A 19,968-nucleotide genomic window follows, 5' to 3' on the forward strand; every position below is an offset into this window, starting at 1 on the left:
GTCTAATATTTACCTTGTATTATCTTAGAAATTACATGATGAAATTATAACTACATTATGCTACTATTTTGCTTCCGTGGGATTCATCAAACGTACTCCACGTACTCCCCTACCTGAAATTATCATTAAATGTGATTAATTAATTCATCCAGTCATGTAGAAACTAATAGTGAATTACCATAAAACTACAAAAAGGCTCATGTGTTCTTCCTTTTCCTGAATGGATGCTCAGGTGCTCAAGTGAACGGTCACCCCGTGCACTGCCTCCCTTCAGTGCGCCATGACATTCACCGATACCAACGAGTGGACGAACCGTTACCTCCTAGTAAGTGTGTCTGTACATACTACATCTGTATGTATTTGAGGTGAAAGAAGATGACAAAAAGGAGAGAAAGAAGGCTGCTTGATACAATGTGTATATTTGGCTCCATAGAGGCTGATAGAGGGGGCTTCTTTGTATATGTGCCTTAATGGCTTCTGTGACTATTACTTCTACAAGGATGTAGACAAACTGAAAGGTGCATACTGCCACCTGGAGTGTGTTGTTTGAACATGTATAAAACCAAGGTTGGTAATTTACTGCCACATGCAGTTATGGAATGTTTGCTCAGGAGTACAATTCATTGGCTGATCCTTTCCTTATGACCTGCATATCTACTTCAGAATGGTGACAGTTCTCAATGGCACTGCCCATGCTAAAACACGCTTTGGGTCATTAGAGCTATCTATCTAAATCTATGACTTGTCCTTCATTTCTAACTGCTCCATACACAATGGTATACTATTTGATATATGGTATGTTTATGCTATTCAAGATGTCATGGTTCTGTCAGAATGCATCTGCATGTCAACCATGTGTGAATTTAGTTTGACTGTGTCTGTGTCCCAAATGGCACCCTATTCACTACGGGCTTTGGTCAAAAGTAGTGTACTATAAAGGAAATAGGGTGCCATTTGGGACATCACCTCTGTCTCATGTTAAGTGTGTGTTTGCGAATGTAAAGCCATGTGTTTGTTCGACTCAGACTGGGAGGCGAGGATCGATAGTCACGGTCGTATTTTCTTTGTCGATCACGTGAACCGGACCACCACGTGGCAGCGCCCCACCGGACCCCCTGCTCCCCAGGGCCTGACCCGCTCCAGCTCCATCCAACAGATGGAGCAGCTCAACCGCAGGTCTGTATCATGTAGCGGCATACACACCATGCGCTCATATACACGCACTCGCACACATATATGTACGTACATATACACTCACACCTCTCTCCCTCACACACTCAGGTGCACACACACTTTTGTAACTTCAATCCTCTACATTTCCTCTCTCACACTGTCCTTCTTTCTCACACTGTCCTTCTTTCCCTCTTACTCTATTTCTGTCTGTCAGATATCAGAGCATCAGGAGGACGATGACCAGTGAGAGGTCTGAGGAGAACACAGTTGACCTCCCGCCAGAGCCCACAGAGAGTGACTTTCTTCCCCAGACCATCCCTGGTGGGCTTGTACACTAACATACATACACACGCACTGATAACTCTCACGAGGTATGCACACATAAGTGCGCGCATACAAGCGCACGCACAGACAGACACACACATGCACATCCTTCCCAACATATATTCATCTCTTAACAGTTTGTGTTTTGTCTGTTGTAGAGTACAGGAGAGAGAGCGCAGTGGGTCACTCCAGCTCTCGGTCGCGTCTCTCTCTGCTGCTCCAGTCCCCAAGTGCAAAGTTCCTGTGCAGCCCAGACTTCTTCACCGTGCTGCATTCTAACCCTGTGAGTCAGGCTGCACAGGCGCTCAACTCTCACATTTCACCTTCTTATGGATCACCGTTGGTCCCTCAAGGTCACCCTTACCATGTCATATCTCTCAGTAGTTGATAATAATCTGCATAGGTGTGTATGGTAAGGAAAGAGCTTTTCTAGTTCAAGTGTTGCCTTCATCAGGTTAATTGCTATATAAATACGAGCTGTGCTACCTGGGTTTTCATTCATCATTCTCCCTTAATGTGTTTGCTCAAAGTAATAACCCCATTTACAGAAGAGCCCAGCATTTAATGTCCCTCTTTGATGTCCTCATCAGTCTGTTCCCTCCCTCCCTCCCCAGAGTGCCTACAGCATGTTTACGAGCAACACCTGCCTGAAGCACATGATCAGTAAGGTGCGTCGGGACGCCCACCACTATGAGCGTTACCAGCACAATCGGGACCTGGTGGCCTTCCTCAACATGTTCACCAACAGCCAGCTGGAGCTACCCAGGGGCTGGGAAATGAAGCATGACCAGACCGGCAAGGTCTGGATCACTGTGTGGCGGCGGCGGTGTGGGGGGGGGGGGGTGTGTGTGTGTGGATATACAGTACCAGTCAAAAGTTTGGACACCTACTCATTCCAGGGTTTTATTTATTTGTATTATTTTATATATTGTAGAATAGTAGTGAAGACATCAACTGAAATAGCACATATGGAATCATGTAGCAACCAAAAAAAGTGTTAAACAAATCAATATATTTTTGATTCTTCAAAGTAGACACCCTTTTCCTTGATGATAGTTTTGCGCACACTTGGCATTCTCTCAACCAGCTTCATGAGGTAGTCACCTGAAAAGCATTGCAATTAACATGTGTGCCAAGTTAAAAGTTCATTTGTGGAATTTCTTTACTTCTTAATGCGTTTGAGCCAATCAGTTGTGTTGTGACAAGGTAGGGGTGGTATACAGAAGATAACCCTATTTGGTAAAAGACCAAGTCCATATTATAGCATGAACAGCTCAAATAAGCAAAGAGAAATGAGTCAAATCACATTTTATTGGTCACATACACGTGATTAGCAGATGTATTGCGGGTGTAGCGAAATGCTTGTGCTTCTAGCTCCAACAGTGCAGTAATATCTAACAAATTACACAACATATACCCAATGCACACAAATCTAAGCAGGAATGAATTAAGGCTATATACATATGGATGAGCGATGTCAGAGCGGAACGGACTAAGATTCAGTAGAATAGTATAGGAAACAGTATATACATATGAGTAATGCAAGATATGTAAACATTAAGTGAATGAGATACCTTAGAATAGTATAGAAAACAGTATATACATATGAGATGAGTAATTCCAGATATGTAAACATTATTAAAGTGACTTTTGTTCTATTCCTTAAAATGGCCAGTGATTTCTAGTCTATGCCTATAGGCAACAGCCTCTAATGTGCTATATACACGGCTGTTTAACAGTTTGATGGCCTTGAGATGGAAGCTATTTTTCAGTCTCACGGTCCCAGCTTTTATGCACCTGTACTGACCTCGCCTTCTGGATGATAGTGGGGTGAACAGGCAGTGGCTCGGGTGTCCTTGATGATCTTTTTGGCCTTCCTGTGAGATTGGGTCCTGGAGGGTGGATATTTTGCCCCCGGTAATGCGTTGGGCAGACCATACCACCCTCTGGAGAGCCTTGCGGTTGTGGGCGGTGCAGTTGCCGTACCAGACGTTGATACAGCCCGACAGGATGCTTTCAATTGTGCATCTGTAAAAGTTTTAGGTGACAAGCCAAATTTCTTTAGCCTCCTGAGGTTGAAGAGGCTGTTACACCTTCTTCACCACACTGACTGTGTGGGTGGACCATTTCAGTTTGTCAGTGATGTTTAGGCCAAGGAACTTGAAGCTTTCCACCTTCTCCATTGCAGTCCCGTCGATGTAGAAAAGGGTGTGCTCCCTCTGCTGTTTCCTGAAGTCCACGATCATCTTGCTTTGTTGACGTTGAGTAAGAGGCTGTTTTCCAGGCACCACACTCCCAGAGCCCTCACCTATTCCCTGTAGGCTGTCTTGTCATCGTTGGTAATCAAGCCTACTACTGTTGTCGTGTGAAAACTTTATGATTGAGTTGGAGGCGTGCTTGGCCACGCAGTCATGGGTGAACAGGGAGTACAGGAGGGGGCTGAGCATGCACCCTTGTGGGGCCCCAGTGTTGAGGATCAGTGGAGGTGATGTTTCCTACCTTCACCACCGGGGGGCGGCCCATCAGGAAGTCCAGGACCCAGTTGCACAGGGTGGGGTTCAGACCCAGGGCCTTGAGCTTAATGATGAGCTTGGAGGGTACTATGGTGTTGAATGTTGAGCTATAGTCAATAAACAGCATTCTTACTTAGGTATTTCACTTGTCTAGATGGGATAGGGCAGTTTTCAGAGTGATGGCGATTGCATCATCTGTGGATCTATTGGGGCGGTAAGCAAATTGAAGTGGGTGTAGGGTGGCAGGTAATGTAGAGGTGATATAATCCTTGACTAGTCTCTCAAAGCAATTCATGATGACAGAGGTGAGTGCTATGGGGCGATAGTCATTAAGTTACCTTTGCCTTCTTGGGTACAGGAACAATGGTGGCCATCTTGAAGCATGTGAGGGCAGCAGACTGGGATGGGGAGAGATTGAATATGTCCGTAAACACTCCAGCCAGCTGGTCTGCGCATGCTTTGAGGATGCAGCTAGGGGTGCCGTCTGGGCCCGGCAGCCTTGCGAGGGTTAACACGTTTAAATGTTTTACTCACATCTGCCACGGAGAGGAAGAGCCCACAGCCCTTTATAGCGGGCCACGACGGTGGCACTGTTATCCTCAAAGCGTGCGAAGAACGGGTTTAGCCTATCCAGAAGCAAGATGTCAGTTTCGGCGACGTGGCTGGTTTTCCTTTTGTAGTCCGTGATTCTCTGTAGTCCCTGCTACATACGTCTCGGGTCTGAGCCGTTAAATTGCAACTCCACTTTATCTCTATACTGACATTTAGCTTGTTTGGTTGCCTTGTGGAGTGAATAACTACAGTGTTTATATTCTGCCATATTACTTGTCGCCTTGCAATGGTTAAATGCGGTGGTTCACGCTTTCAGTTTTGCATGAATGCTACCATCTATCCACGGTTTCTGGTTAGGGTAGGTTTTAATAGTCAACGTGGGTACTACATCTCCTATACACTTCCTTATAAACTCAGTCACCGTATCCGTATATGCATCTAGATTATTTTCTCACAAGCTACCCAGAACATATCCCAGTCCACGTGATCAAAACAATCCTGAAGCATAGATTCCGATTGGTCAGACCAGCTTTGAATAGTACGAAGCATGGGCACTTCCTGTTTCAGTTTCTGCCTATGTAACAGTGTAGGTTCCGTCCCTCTCTTCGCCCCAACCTGGGCTCGAACCAGGGACCCTTGCACACATCAACAACTGACACCCCACGAAGCATCGTTACCCATCGTGCCACACAATCCGCGGCCCTTGCACCGCAAGGGGAAACCCTACTTCAAGGATGTAAACGGCCGTGGCGATGACGGAGGAGAATTCTATTGGGAGATAATATGGTCAACATTTAATTGTGAGGTATTCTAGGTTGGGTGAACAAAAGGACTTGAGTTCCTGTATGTTCCTAGAATTACACCATGAGTCATTAATCATGAAACACACCCCTCTGCCCTTCTGCTTCCCAAAGATATTTATTCCTGTCTGCGTAATGTACTGAGAATCCTGCTGGCTTTACGGACTCTGACAGTGTCCTGAGAGAGCCATGTTTCTGTGAAACAAAATATGTTACAGGCCCCGATGTCTCTCTGGAAAGAAATCCTTGCTCTAAGCTCAACTTCTTTTATCCAAAGACTGAACATTAGCGAGTAAAATACTCAGAAGTGGTGGGTGGTGTGCGCGCCTCCTAGTGTGCGCGCCTCCTAGGTCGAGCCAGCAAGCCACCTCGAGTGCCTCTCCTCCGCTGGCAATGTTTTGGGTCAGCCTCTGGAATAAGTTAAATTGCTCTGGAGAGAGTGAACAAAGGATCTGCTCCAGGGAAGTCGTAATACTGGTAGTTCTGGTGAGTTATCGACGATCTAATATCCAATAATTCTTGCCGGCTGTATGTAATGACAAAACATTTCCTGAGCTAATAATGTAAAAATAGTACAGAAAAAACAAAATGCTGCAGTTTCCTAAGAGCTAGTCGCGATGCTGTCATCTCCATCAGCGCCATCTTCGTCGAGCAGTCCATCATTACTTTGAGACATGAAGGTCAGTCAATCCGGAACATTTCAAGACCTTTGACATTTTCTTCAAGTGCAGTCGCAAAAACCATCAAGCTCTATGATGAAACTGGCTCTCATTAAGACCGCCAAAGGAAAGGAAGACCCAGAGTTACCTCTGCTGCAGAGGATAACTTCATTAGAGTTACCAGCCTCAGAATTTGCAGCCCAAATAAATTCTTCAGAGTTCATCTCAACATCAACTGTTCAGAGGAGACTGCGTGAATCAGGCCTTCATGTTTGAATTGCTGCAAAGAAACCACTACTAAAGGACACCGGTAAGACCAGACTTGCTTGGTTCAAAAAACACGAGCAATGGACATTAGACCGGTGGAAATCTGTCCTTTTGGTTTGAGTCCAAATTTGAAATTTTTGGTTCCCATCGCTGTGTCTTTGTGAGATGCCGAGTAGGTGAACGGATGATCTCCACATGTTTGGTTCCCACCGCGAAGCATGGAGGTGTGGGGGTGCTTTGCTGGTGACACTGATTTATTTAGAATTCAAGGCACCCTTAATGAGCATGGCTACCACAGCATTCTGCAGCGATACGCCATCCCATCTGGTTTAGGCTTAGTGGGACTCTCATTTGTTTTTCTACAGGACAATGACCCAACACACCTCCAGGCTTTGTAAGGGCTATTTGACCAAGGATAGTGATGGAGTGCTGCATCAGATGACCTGGCCTCCACAATCATCCGACCTCAACCCAATTGAGATAGTTTGGGATCAGTTGGATCGCAGAATGAAGGGAAGCAGCCAACAAGTGCCCTACATATGTGGGAACTCCTTCAAGACTGTTGGAAAAGCATTCCAGGGGAATCTGGTTCATAGAATCCCAAGAGTGTGCAAAGCTGTCATCAAGGCAAACTGTAAAAAATAAATAAAAACCCTTGAATAAGTAGGTGTGTCCAAACTTTTGACTGGAACTGTATGTACAGTACACCTTTATAAACTGTAGTTTATCTATCTTAATGTAAGTGGCTGGCTGTGTGTCTCCACAGCCCTTCTTTGTGGATCACAACTGTCGCTCCACAACCTTCATCGACCCGCGGCTCCCCCTCCAGAGTGCACGCTCAACTAGCCTGCTGGCCCACCGACAGCACCTTAGCCGCCAACGTAGCCACAGCGCAGGCGAGGTGAGACTACTGCTAAGTTCCCTTAGGCGACTCAAAAAATGGTCAGACCGGACAGCATGCAAACTAGTGGACTACCCTACAGTCCATGTGGCTTGGCAGCTTGCCTGGCTAGCTGGTTTGAAGAACATGCTAGCTTACACATCCAAAATAGAAAATACTGCCAAAGTGAATGGTATTTTCAGTCGGCCTCAATGGAATTTGCCATCACAGCTCTAAATGTAGTCTATTATATCAGTTGCACAACTGAAACACTGGAATACAGGCCAGAGATCAGCACTAAGACTTTACACAAGCTGCTTTAACAAGACCAATATCAATCATAATGCTTATTGTAAAACTAATAATGCAGGTTCATGGAATTGACTAAAATGAGTGTCCCCTTGTGTTGCAGGTGGTAGATGACACGCGACACTCCAGCCCACCTGTCATGCCCTGCCCCTCCAGCACCTTCAGTGGGTCCACTCGCAATCAGGACCTGGTGCCTGTGGGTGAGTACACTGGCTTATACACACACACACACACACACACACACACACGCCGGCGCACGCACACACACACATGCAGTTACAGACCCAGGAATGTTGATATTGACACAGGTCTCTCCCCAGCCTACAACGACAAGATTGTGGCGTTTCTACGGCAACCCAACATCATTGAGATCCTGCAGGAGAGGCAGCCAGAGCTCGCCAGGAACCACTCACTCAAGTAGGTCACCCCAATCACCATGGGAACCCTTTAACCAGATATTTAACCTTTAATCCTAACCCTCTAAGTGTATTATGTTTGTGCCATACAGCAGTATCACGAATGTTAACCTGTGTGTGTCTGCAGGGAAAGGTTACAGTTCATTCGCAGTGAGGGTGTTTCTGGGCTTGCTCGTCTCTCTAGCGATGCTGATCTAGTCATTTTGCTCAGGTGTGTCTTCAGGGGTTAATGTCTGTTTGTGATTAGTGTGTGTGTGTTTTGTGTGTGCGAGATGGTATTGCATGTGTGTGTGACTGTATGTTTGTGAGTATTGTGTTTATTAGTGTGCTTGTGATAAGTGTGTATTATTAAGCACACCTCTCTCCCTCAGCCTGTTTGAAGAGGAGGTTATGTCCTATGTGCCACCTCATGCCTTACTGCACCCCAGCTACTGCTCCTCCCCTCAGAGCTCCCCCGGTGAGAACACACACACGCAAAGCCGCGTGCGCACACACTTTCTCCTCTCATTTTCTCCTCATGCCTTTTCTTCCCATAGCTTTGCTTCTAATCCAAACGATCCATCCTAAGCAGGGCAAGACAGTGAGATAACGCCTTGAGACGTAAAAGTTGCTTAGCGCTCTCAATCAGTAAAGTGAAGTGTTTCATATAAACTAATTATATTCTAATGAAAGTTGTAATAATGAGAGACAATTTTCTGATGAACTTGTATTTTTTGTCTATTTTTCATCTTCCTTTTCTGCCCCCCTCTCAGGTACTCAGCGAGCTAATGCACGCGCCCCTGCCCCTTACAAACGTGACTTTGAGGCCAAACTGAGAAACTTCTATCGCAAGCTGGAGACGAAAGGCTATGGCCAGGGACCTGGGAAAGTCAAGTGAGTACTGTTGCTGTTTGACGACGAAATTTCAACAGGTTGAGAGAACAGCTAAATATCAGCCGTATCCTGTATTGCTTAATCTTAACCTGTGTGTATGTGTGGTGTGCACGTTCGTGACTGTCTGTGTGTTTCTCCTTCCAGATTGATCATTCGTAGAGATCACCTATTGGAGGATGCCTTCAACCAGATAATGTGCTACTCCCGCAAAGACCTGCAGAGGAGTAAGCTCTACGTCAGCTTTGTGGGTGAGGAAGGGTGAGTGTTTAGGTATTTCATATATGCTACACATTTCCTTAAGTTTGCTCATATGCATCGGTTGTAATGTCAAGGTAGGTGGGTGCTTATATTTGTCCTTTGTTTTACAAGTATGTTGGTGTCAAATGGAAATGTTTTTTTGCATTTCCCAACTCCCCCTGAGACACCTTCGGCGAGTGGGGTCACGGCCAGGGATCAGACATTATTGACTGTGACCCTGGAGCAATTAGGGTTAAGTGCCTTTCTCAAGGGCAGATTGACAGATCGCCTTGTCGGCTCTGGGATTCGAACCAGCAACCTTTCCGTTACTGGCCCAACGCTCTAAACGCTAGCCCACAGCTGTGTACGTTGTGTATATTTTCCATAATCTTAATAAATGGTTTACAAAAGTGTGTTGTGTGTCTAATAGGCTAGACTACAGCGGCCCCTCGAGGGAGTTCTTCTTCCTGGTGTCGAGGGAGCTGTTTAACCCTTACTACGGCCTGTTTGAGTACTCCGCCAACGACACCTACACTGTGCAGATCAGCCCCATGTCTGCCTTCGTGGACAACCATCACGAGTGGTGAGTGACAAGTTTACATTACAATGATATGGATGGTGAGTGGGTGGACGGATATAGGAAGACAGACAGACATGCTGGACAGACCTACTGTAGATAAAATAAAGAACAAAGACACAAAAACCCATAACATCTGACTTGTCATCATAAACATACTGTACTGTACACCTAGCAGTGATGTTGCTCTGTGTTCCAGGTTTCGTTTTAGTGGGCGTATCCTGGGCCTGGCTCTGATCCACCAGTATCTGCTGGATGCCTTCTTTACCCGCCCCTTCTACAAGGGCCTGCTGCGCATGTGAGTGTCTCAATCAGGCCCTCAGCCAGCAGCTGGCTAGGGCTCCTATTACCATGAACATTGCATTGTTAATAGGTTTTGGAAACACAACCACCATGTCAAATAGCCAGTTATGCTTTAATGTAAAATATTTTATACAAAACTACTGACCTGGTGGAAGCTGAACTGACAGAAGTTGATTAAATGGATTTGGTTTTAATTATTCAGTTACCATGCTTTTATTAAGTGGTTGATATACACTCTGGATAAGCACATTCTAAATGACTGAAATGTAAATGTGAGACTTAATCGTTGTAGAGTTAGGAGTTCAATCTTCGACCTCTATTTACCCTTGCTCTCCTCTTGTTGATCTTTGACCCCTGCAGCCCGTGTGACCTGAGTGACCTGGAGTTCCTGGATGAGGAGTTTCACCAGAGTTTACAGTGGATGAAGGACAATGACATCGAGGACATGCTGGACCTCACCTTTACCGTCAACGAGGAGGTCTTTGGACAGGTGTGTGTATGCATGATTGTTTTAATGAATATATTGTATGCATCTTCAACGGTTTTTAGACTAAATACACTGCCCTGCATTTGATATTTGACTGTTTGTTGCAATGTGTTGTACTTGTGGCTGAATCCTAACTTGTACTTAAGTCGCATTTTTACTTAGTCATGCATTGATGTCAATGGGAAGGTAGGATTCACCTAACTTGGCTAACATTCCACTCCTTGCCAATCCTGTCATTTGCCAAAGAGACTAGCCTGTCAGCAATCTCAACGTGCAGCTTGATTTCCACCAGAGTTGCTCGTTGGTTGTTAGAAATAACACTTTCCATGACAATATGTGGAGCCTCGAAATTAGAATTATACATATGTCGGATCTTAATGTCACCCCTTTCGTCGCAGGAGGAAAATAATCCTTCAGCAGCAGGATTTGAATGAATCGCTTCTGGGGGCAGCTGGAAGCAGTGTTTGTAGGCTACAGTGGGTCTTGTGGGAATTCATGTATTTTGTAAGGGGTAGATGTATTTTTCATTAGGGGTAAAACAGTTATTGTTTTATTATATGAATTGTTTGTTTTATGTTCAAGGAAAGCAATAGGTCAAATAAATTATTGGTTGCCTGTGTGGGCTAGCAGTTATAGCCACTGACCACTGAGTTGGCATGGTTTAGAATCCGGCCCATTGCCCTTTGAGTTTTTGGAGGAACTAGTACTTTTCTAGTTACTCTCTGTGGGCTGTACTTATACTCATACCCAAGTAATTTCTGAAGGAAGTAACCTACTTTTTAATCCTTTACATTTTACCAAATCACTTCAGTTGCATAGATTTTAGTTGTGCAACGGATCACAAAACTCAGGGATCGGATCACGGTTTTGAGTTACGGATCGGATCATTTTTCTGATCAGCAAAAAAAAGGGAGAAAAATATCACTTTGCTTTCCATGTATTACTTAAAGAACACTTAAAGCAAGGAACTTTTCAATGTTTAAATACAATTTTAAAATAAAAAAAGTAAAAAGAGAAAGCAAAGCATACCTGAGTTTAACTTCAAATTATTTTTCAAAAAGATGAGGATGTCTGGGGATAGGTTAGACCTCTTTGCAGTCACTATTTCCCCTGCCGTGGAGAACACCCTCTCGCTAGGAACTGAAGTGCCAGGTAGCGTCTTGCCATCATGGCATTGTGAGGGTATTTACACTCCTTGCCACCATGCCAGTGAATCACCATCCGCTGGAATGCCGCTTGCTGCCTTGTAGGATGCCACCTCCTCTTTGATGGTGTTGGAAAACGTCTTGACCCGTGTCCTTGCTCGCAAAGGCCCCCCTGAAAAGCTCCTTCATGGCCAAATTATTTTGTGGAGGAGATGCCTCTGAGTATGCTCCTGTCGATTCTGTGGCTTGACCCTGCAGAAAAAATTACTTGATCTATTAACAAAGTTGGAAATTGTTGCGCCTCCGTTTGTAATTTTCTTCCCGCATGTTTTGCAAGTTGCAATCCATTTTTTGTTGATACAACGTAGTCTTTATATCCGAAAATAATAATTTTGGGGTATCATCTTTCCAAGGGCTCCATCTGAATTCACCTGCCAACGTTCCTCTGCACTGCCAAGCAATTTTTTCTCAGCTGGCACAATTTGATTGGCTGCTGTCCGATTCAAACTGTAATCTGTTAAATGAAGAGTTGATGCGCTGCACACTTTTTTTCATAGCATCATTTTTAATATCTGGGCTTGAGGAGGGTACCAAGTCAGGTCGAGTCAAAAGGCTTAAGTCGAAGTTAAGTCACGAGTCATTGGTGTTAAAGTCAGTCGAGTTGCAAGTCATGTGACTCAAGTCCACACCTCTGCTGCCTGGTATGGCATCTGCTCGGCCTCCAACTGCAAGACACTACAGAGGGTAGTGCATACGGCCCAGTACATCACCGGGGCCAAGCTTCCTGCCATCCAGGACCTCTGTACCAGGCGGTGTCAGAGGAAGGCCCTAAAAAAGACTCCAGCCACCCTAGTCATAGACTGTTCTCCCTGCTACTGCACGGCAAGTGGTACTGGAGCGCCAAGTGTAGGTCCAAGAGGCTTCTAAGCAGCTTCTACACCCAAGCCATAAGACTCCTGAACAGCTATTAAATGGCTACCCAGGCTATTTGCATTGCCCCCATTTTACATTTAAGTCATTTAGCAGACGCTCTTATCCAGAGCGACTTACAAATTGGTGCATTCACCTTATGATATCCAGTGGAACAACCACTTTACAATAGTACATATCTTTTTTGGGGGGGAGGGTTAGAAGGATTACTTAATCCTATCTCAGGTATTCCTTAAAGAGGTGGGGTTTCAGGTGTCTCAGGAAGGTGGTGATTGACTCCGCTGTCCTGGCGTCGTGAGGGAGCGTGTTCCAGCTTACGCTGCTGCTACTTTCATCTATACATAGCCACTTTTATAACTCTATGTATATGTAGGTAATTACCTCGACACTGGTGTTCCCTGCACATTGACACATTGACTCTGTACCGGTACCCCTTGTATATAACCCCGCTATTGTTATTTACTGCTGCTCTTTAATTATTTGTTATTCTAATCTCTTACTTTTTGGGGATTTTCTTAAAGCTGCATTGTCAGTTAAGGACTTGTAAGTAAGCATTTCACTGTTGTATTCGGCATTTTGTGACAAATATAATTTGATTCATATATCGTCGCTGTCAGGTGAAAACTACAAATTTGGTGATTTTCATTTTCAAATCAAAATCAAACTTTATTGGTCGCATACACATTTAGCATTTATATGTTATTGCGGGTGGAGCAAAATGATTGCGTTTCTGGCTTCAACAGTGCACTAATATCTAACAATGCACACAAATCTGAAAGTAAAAGAATGGAATTAAGAAATATTAGGACGAGCAACGTCTGAGCGTGCGTGCGTGACAGTCAAAAGTTTGGACATACCTACTCATTCCAGGTTTTTTTTATTTATGTTTACTATTTTCTACATTGTAGAATAATAGTGAAGACCTCAACTATGAAATAAAACATATGGAATCATGTAGTGACCAAAAAAGTCTTCAACAAATCAAAATACACTGTTCAAAAGTTTGGGGTCACTTTGAAATGTCCTTGTTTTCCATGAAAACATACATGAAATGAGTTGCAAATATAGTCAAGATGTTGACAAGGCTATAAATAATGATTATTTCAATTAAAAATAATTATCTTTCAAACTTTTATTTTGTCAAAGAATCCTCCATTTGCAGCAATTACAGCCTTGCAGACCTTTGGCATTTTAGTTGTCAGTTTGTTGAGGTAATCTGAAGATATTTCACCCCATGTATCCTGAAGCACCTCCCACAAGTTGGATTGGCTTGATGGGCACTTTTTACGTACCATACGGTCAAGCTGCTCCCACAACAGCTCAATAGTGTTGCGATCTGGTGATTGTGCTGGCCACTCTATTATAGACAGAATACCAGCTGACTGCTTCTTCCCAAAATAGTTCTTGCATAGTTTGGAGCTGTGCTTTGTCATTGTCCTGTTGTAGGAGGAAATTGGCTCCTACAACAGTGTAGCCTTCCTTCAAGATCCCTTTTTTACCATGTACAAATCTCCCACATTACCACCACCAAAGCAACCCCAGACCATAACATTGCCTCCACCACGCTTGACAGATGGCGTCAAGCACTCCTCCAACATCTTCATTTTTTTCTGTCTCACAAATGTTCTTTGTGATCCGAACACCTCAAACACTTTTTTCCAATCTTCCTCTGTCCAGTGTCTGTGTTCTTTTACCCATCTTAATATTTTATTTTTATTGGCCAGTCTGAGATATGGCTTTTTCTTTGCAACTCTGCCTAGAAGGCCAGCATCCCGGAGTTGCCTTTTCACTGTTGACGTTTTGCGGGTACTATTTAATGAAGCTGCCAGTTGAGGACTTGTGAGGCATCTGTTTCTCAAACTAGACATTAATGTACTTGTCTTCTTGCTCAGTTGTGCACCAGGGCCTCCCACTCTTTCTATTCTGGCAAGAGCCAGTTTGCGCAGTTCTGTGAAGGGAGTAGTACACAGGGGTGTGCGAGATCTTCAGTTGCTTGGCAATTTCTCGCATGGAATAGCCTTCATTTCTCAGAACAAGAATAGACTGACGAGTTTCAGAAGAAAGGGCTTTGTTTCTGGCCATTTTGAGCCTGTAATCAAACCCACAAATGCTGATGCTCCGGATACTCAACTACTCTAAAGAAGGCCAGTTTGATTGCTTCTTTAATCAGCACAACAGTTTTCAGCTGTGCTAACAATTGCAAAAGGGTTTTCTAAATGATCAATTAGCCTTTTTAAAATTATAAACTTAGCTAACACAACGTGCTATTGGAACGCAGGAGTGATGGTTGCTGATAATGGGCCTCTGTATGCCTATGTAGATATTCCATTAAAATTCAGCTGTTTCCAGCTACAATAGTCATTTACAACATTAACAATGTCTACACTGTATTTCTGATCAATTTGATATTATTTTAATGGACAAAAATGTGCTTTTCTTAACTATTTCTAAGTGACCTCAAACTTTTGAACAGTAGTGTATATTTGAGATTCTTCAAAGTTGCCACCCTTTCTCTCAACCAGCTTCATGAGGTAGTCACCTGGAATGCATTTCAGTTAACAGGTGTGCCTTGTTAAAAGTTAATTTGTGGAACTTGTTTCCTTAATGCGTTTGAGCCAATCAGTTGTGTTGTGACAAGGTAGGGGTGGTATACAGAAGATAGCCCTATTTGGTAAAAGATCAAGTCCATATTAGGGCAAGAACCGCTCAAATTTTACATTTAAGTCATTTAGCAGACGCTCTTATCAATGCATACATTTCATACATTTATTTTCCGTACTGGTCCCCCGTGGGAATTGAACCCACAACCCTGGCGTTGCAAACACCATGCTCTACCAACTGAGCCACGACAGTCCATTACCTTAAGACCCAAAGGTCAGTCAATCCGTAACATTTCAAGAACAAGAAAGTTTCTTCAAGTGCAGTCGCAAAAACCATCAAGCGCTATGATGAAACTGGCTCTCATGAGGACCGCCACAGGAATGGAAGACCCAGAGTTACCTCTGCTGCAGAGGGTACGTTCAGGAGAGTTACCAGCCTCAAATTGCAGTCCAAATAACTGCTTCACATAGTTCAAGTAACAGACACATCAACTGTTCAGAGGAGACTGCGCGAATCAGGCCTTCATGGTTGAATTGCTGCAAAGAGATGGTTTGGGATGAGTTGGACCACAGAGTGACTGAAAAGCGGCCAACAAGTGCTCAGCATATTTTTTTTATTTAACTAGGCAAGTCAGTTAAGTAATAATTCTTATGTTCAATGACGGCCTAGGAACAGTGGGTTAACTGGCTTGTTCAGGGGCAGAACGACATTTTTAGCTTGTCAGCTCAGGGATTTGATCTTCCAACCTTTCGGTTAGAAGACCAACACTCTAACCACAAGGCTACCTGATTCAAGTGGGAACTGCTTCAAGACTGTTGGAAAAGCATTACAGGTGAAGCTGGTTGAGAGAATGCCAAGTGTGAAAAGCTGTCATCAAGGCGAAGGATGCCTACTTTGAAGAATCTAAAATATATTTTGATTTGTTTAACCCTTTTTTGGTTACTACATGATTCCATATGTTATTTCATACTTTTGATCGCTTTACTATTTTTCTACAATGTAGAAAATAGTACAAATAAAGACAACCTCTTGAATATGTGTGTGTGTGTGTGTGTGTGTGTGTGTGTGTGTGTGTGCGCGCATACAGTGCCTTCGGAAAGTATTCAGATCCCTTGACCTTTTAACACATTTTGTTATGAGATGTTTTTACAACTTGATTAGAGCCCACCTGTGGTAAATTGATTGGACATGATTTGGAAAGGCACACACCTGTCTATTCAAGATTCCATAGTTGTCAGAGCAAAAACCAAGCCATGAGGTTGAAGGAATTGTCCGTAGAGCTCCGAGACAGAATGGGATAGGCTTTGACTAGAATAAAGTATATACAAATGAATTGGGTAAAACAGTATGTAAACATTGTTTAAAGTGACCAGTGTTCCATTAAAGTGACCAGTTCCATGACTATGTCTACTGAACAGTAATATAAATGCAACATGTAAAATGTTGGTCCCATGTTTCATGAACTGAAATAAAAGATCCCAGGAATGTTCCATACCCACAAAAAGCTTATTTCACTAAAATGTTGTGTACACATTTGTTTACTTCCCTGTCAGTGGGCATTTCGCAGTTTGCCAAGATAATCCATCCACCTGACAGGTGTGGCATACCAAGAAAATCTGATTTAAACTGCATGATCATTACACAGGTGCACCTTATGCTGGGGACAATAAAAGGCTTCTCTAAAATGTGCAGTTTTATCACACAACACAATGCCACATATGTCAAATTTTGAGGGAGTGTGCATATGGTATGCTGACTGCGGGAATGTCCACCAGAGCTGTTGCTTGAGAATTTTGTTACTTTCTCTACCATAAGCCGCATCCAATGTCGTTTTAGAGAATGTGGCAGTGCGTCCAACTGGCCTCACAACCGCAGACCACGGACCTCCACATCCGGCTTCTTCACCTGTGGGATCGTCTGAGACCAGCCACCCGGACAACTGATGAAACTGAAGAGTATTCCTTTTTGTAATAAAGCTCTTTGGTAGAGAAAAACAAACACTGATTGGCTGGGCCTGGCTTCCAAGTGTGCCCAGGCCCACCCATGGCTGCGCTCCTGCCCAGTCGTGAAATCCATCGATTTAGGTTTTAATTTATTTCAATTGAAGGATTTCCTTATATGAACTGTATATCAGTAGAATTGTTGAAATTGTCGCCTGCAGCATTTATATTTCTGTTCAGTATACATAGGTCAGCAGCATGGTAGAGTAACGGGGTGGTAGCCATCTAGTGACTAAAGTTCAGGGCAGGCTACTAGGTGGGGCCCTCTGGAGAGCCCTGCGGTTGCGGGTGGTGCAGTTGCCATACAAGGCAGTGATATAGCCCGACAGGATGCTCTCAGTGGTGCATCAATAAAAGTTTGTGGGTCTTATGGGCCAAGCCAAATTTCTTCTGCCTCCTGAGTTTGAAGAGGCACTGTTGCGACTTCTGTGTGGGTGGACCATTTCAGATTGTCAGTGATGTGTACGCCGAGGAACTTGAAGCTTTTCACCTTCTCCTCTGCGGCCCTGTCAATGTGGATGGGGGCGTGCTCACTCTTCTGTCTCCTGAAGTCCACGATCAGCTCCTTCACTTATTTACCTGGCACAACAGTGGCCTAGTGGCTGCAAACTTGGTGATTGAGTTGGTGACCTGCGTGGCCATGCAATCATGGGTGAACAGGGAGTACAGGAAGGGGCTGAGTACTCACCTTTGTGGGGCCCCAGTGTTGAGGATCAGTGTAGTGGAGGTGTTGTTGGCTACCTTCACCACCTGGGATTCGCTCATCAGGAAGTCCAGGACCCAATTGCACAGGGCGGGGTTCAGACCCAGGGCCCCAAGCTTAATGATGAGCTTGGAGGGTACTATGGTGTTGAAGGCTGAACTGTAGTCAATGAACAGAATTCTTATGTAGGTCTTCCTTTTGTCCAGATGGGATAGGGCAGTGTGCAGTACGATGGCGATTGCATCATCCGTGGAGCTATTGGGGCAGTATGTAAATTGCATTGGGTATAGGGTGTCAGGTAAGGTGGAGGTGATATGATCCTTAACTAGCCTCTCAAAGCACTTCATAATGACAGAAGTGAGTGCTATTTTTGTACATTAATCGATATTATTTTATTTAAATCTGTATGAACAGAATTAATTCTGTTCATTTAATTCTGTATGAACGTTTCGCGACCCCTTGACCAACAATGAAATGTTTTCAAAATAGCTTGTCATCAAAACTCTTAAGTCCATTGGCTCTCATAGTTGTCCTTCAAACCCTGTACCTCCTCCACGGCTCTTAATGTGAAGCACACGTCTTCACTCCTGGAGGATATTTTTGTTTTGTAGATTCGTAGTCAGATGTGATCAGAGGCAAGTTGCACTTTAATTACCTTCTGCATTTTTTTATATAAAATATTTCTGGAGTACGATCATTATTTCGCAGATATAATTCTACTGTTGAAATTGTCTGTTGAAGGCAAATGCAAATCAAATGTCAAATCTGTTAATTATAGATAGAATTCAAGCTATATTAAATCAAATCCAGACATTAACTATTATTTTAGCAGGCAACACTAAATCACGCATTCAATAAGTTTGACAGATGTCGCAATAAAGAAGTTTTCAATGAGCCTCCAATGATGCGGAAAATGTCATCTATACAATGAATTTACAGGACACCTGGAGATTATTATTCCCAACTACAAAACAATATTTATTGAAAGGCTATTATAGAAAGACTATTCAAGAGTTGACTACATTTTGCTTCTTGCAAAAATGAACACAAGTATTTACTGGTTATAAAATCCATGACATATCAAATCATTCACCTGTATTTCATGCTTAATTACATCAACAGAAAATACAATTAGCGACAGAATATGGAGAATGAACAGAGTACATCTTCAAGACCCAAAATGTATTAAATATTTAAATGACAAATTAAAACCATTACAAATATAGACATAGAGGACAGAGAAAAGCCGACCTCCGATATAATTTGGGATGCTTTTAAGGCGTACATTAGGGGAATCTCATACTCTGCAAAAGTTAAATCTGAGTTAGAAATTCAAATGAAAGAGAAATTCAAGATGAAAGAGAAATAAATCACTATCTTAGAAAAAGCCCATAAAACATATTTACAAGGTAAAGAAGAAAATACTTTAAAAAAAAACTTAAACAGGAATAAGATCTTTTACTTTTGAAGAGAGCCAACAACTACAGCAACTACTAAGCTCAAATAAAGCACACTACCTAATGGCAAACCTCACAGCACTCGCAACGCAAATACACGCCAAACTAGTTATAATTTTAAAAGAAAGATACAAATGTGTTAATTAGAAACAAAGTGATTAACAATTATTTTAAAGTCGATATAAATCAGAATTTAACAACAGTTGGACTGATCCTACTGCCTTCTTAGACTCAAAAACCCTGAAGTAACTATCAGCAGACAAGAATCACTAAAAACGAAGTTCACCCAAAAATAAATATTAGACACTGTTAAAACATTACTGTGGAGAAAAGCACCAGGAATGCACATCTTTCCCATATAATTCTATTTAACATTTTAGGACAAATTAGCAGTGGTAGAAAAAGTACCCAATTGTCATAGTTGAGTAAAATTATAGATACCTTTTTAATAGAAAGTTACTCAAGTAAAAGTGGAAGTCACCCAGTAAAATGCTACTTGAGTAAAAGTATTTGGTTCTAAATATACTTCTGTATCAAAAGTAAAAAGTATAAATCATTTCAAGTTACTTATATTAAGCAAAGCAGATGGTAGAATTTTCTTGTTTTTAAAATGTATGTATAGCCAGGGGCACAACCCAACACACAGACATAATTTACAAAAGATGCATTTGTGTTTAGTAAGTCCGCCAGATCAGAGGCAGTAGGGATGACCAGGGATGTTCTCTTGATAAGTATGTGAATTGGACAATTTTCCTGTCCTGT

At 43.1% G+C, this 19,968-nt stretch overlaps 1 protein-coding gene across 5 annotated transcripts in view; it reads left to right on the forward strand.

Moving 5' to 3' along the window:
* Window positions 1-19,968, forward strand: part of LOC115160629 (E3 ubiquitin-protein ligase HECW2) — a 60,427-nt gene that overhangs the window by 23,638 nt on the left and 16,821 nt on the right. For 4 of the 5 annotated variants that reach the window (XM_029710842.1, XM_029710843.1, XM_029710844.1 and 1 more), the window contains exons 11-25: window positions 233-325; window positions 1,026-1,176; window positions 1,388-1,494; window positions 1,656-1,780; window positions 2,112-2,297; window positions 7,055-7,189; window positions 7,581-7,677; window positions 7,798-7,894; window positions 8,021-8,104; window positions 8,265-8,350; window positions 8,646-8,766; window positions 8,911-9,024; window positions 9,434-9,586; window positions 9,780-9,878; window positions 10,244-10,373. In XM_029710842.1, coding sequence (XP_029566702.1) covers window positions 233-325; window positions 1,026-1,176; window positions 1,388-1,494; window positions 1,656-1,780; window positions 2,112-2,297; window positions 7,055-7,189; window positions 7,581-7,677; window positions 7,798-7,894; window positions 8,021-8,104; window positions 8,265-8,350; window positions 8,646-8,766; window positions 8,911-9,024; window positions 9,434-9,586; window positions 9,780-9,878; window positions 10,244-10,373 — 1,778 coding nt within the window. The remainder of the gene's footprint in view (window positions 1-232; window positions 326-1,025; window positions 1,177-1,387; window positions 1,495-1,655; window positions 1,781-2,111; window positions 2,298-7,054; window positions 7,190-7,580; window positions 7,678-7,797; window positions 7,895-8,020; window positions 8,105-8,264; window positions 8,351-8,645; window positions 8,767-8,910; window positions 9,025-9,433; window positions 9,587-9,779; window positions 9,879-10,243; window positions 10,374-19,968) is intronic. The other variant, XM_029710846.1, reaches the window with a different exon arrangement.

The sequence above is a fragment of the Salmo trutta genome, chromosome 24 (genome assembly GCF_901001165.1).
Source record: "Salmo trutta chromosome 24, fSalTru1.1, whole genome shotgun sequence".
NCBI classification, from domain to species: Eukaryota; Metazoa; Chordata; class Actinopteri; order Salmoniformes; family Salmonidae; genus Salmo; species Salmo trutta.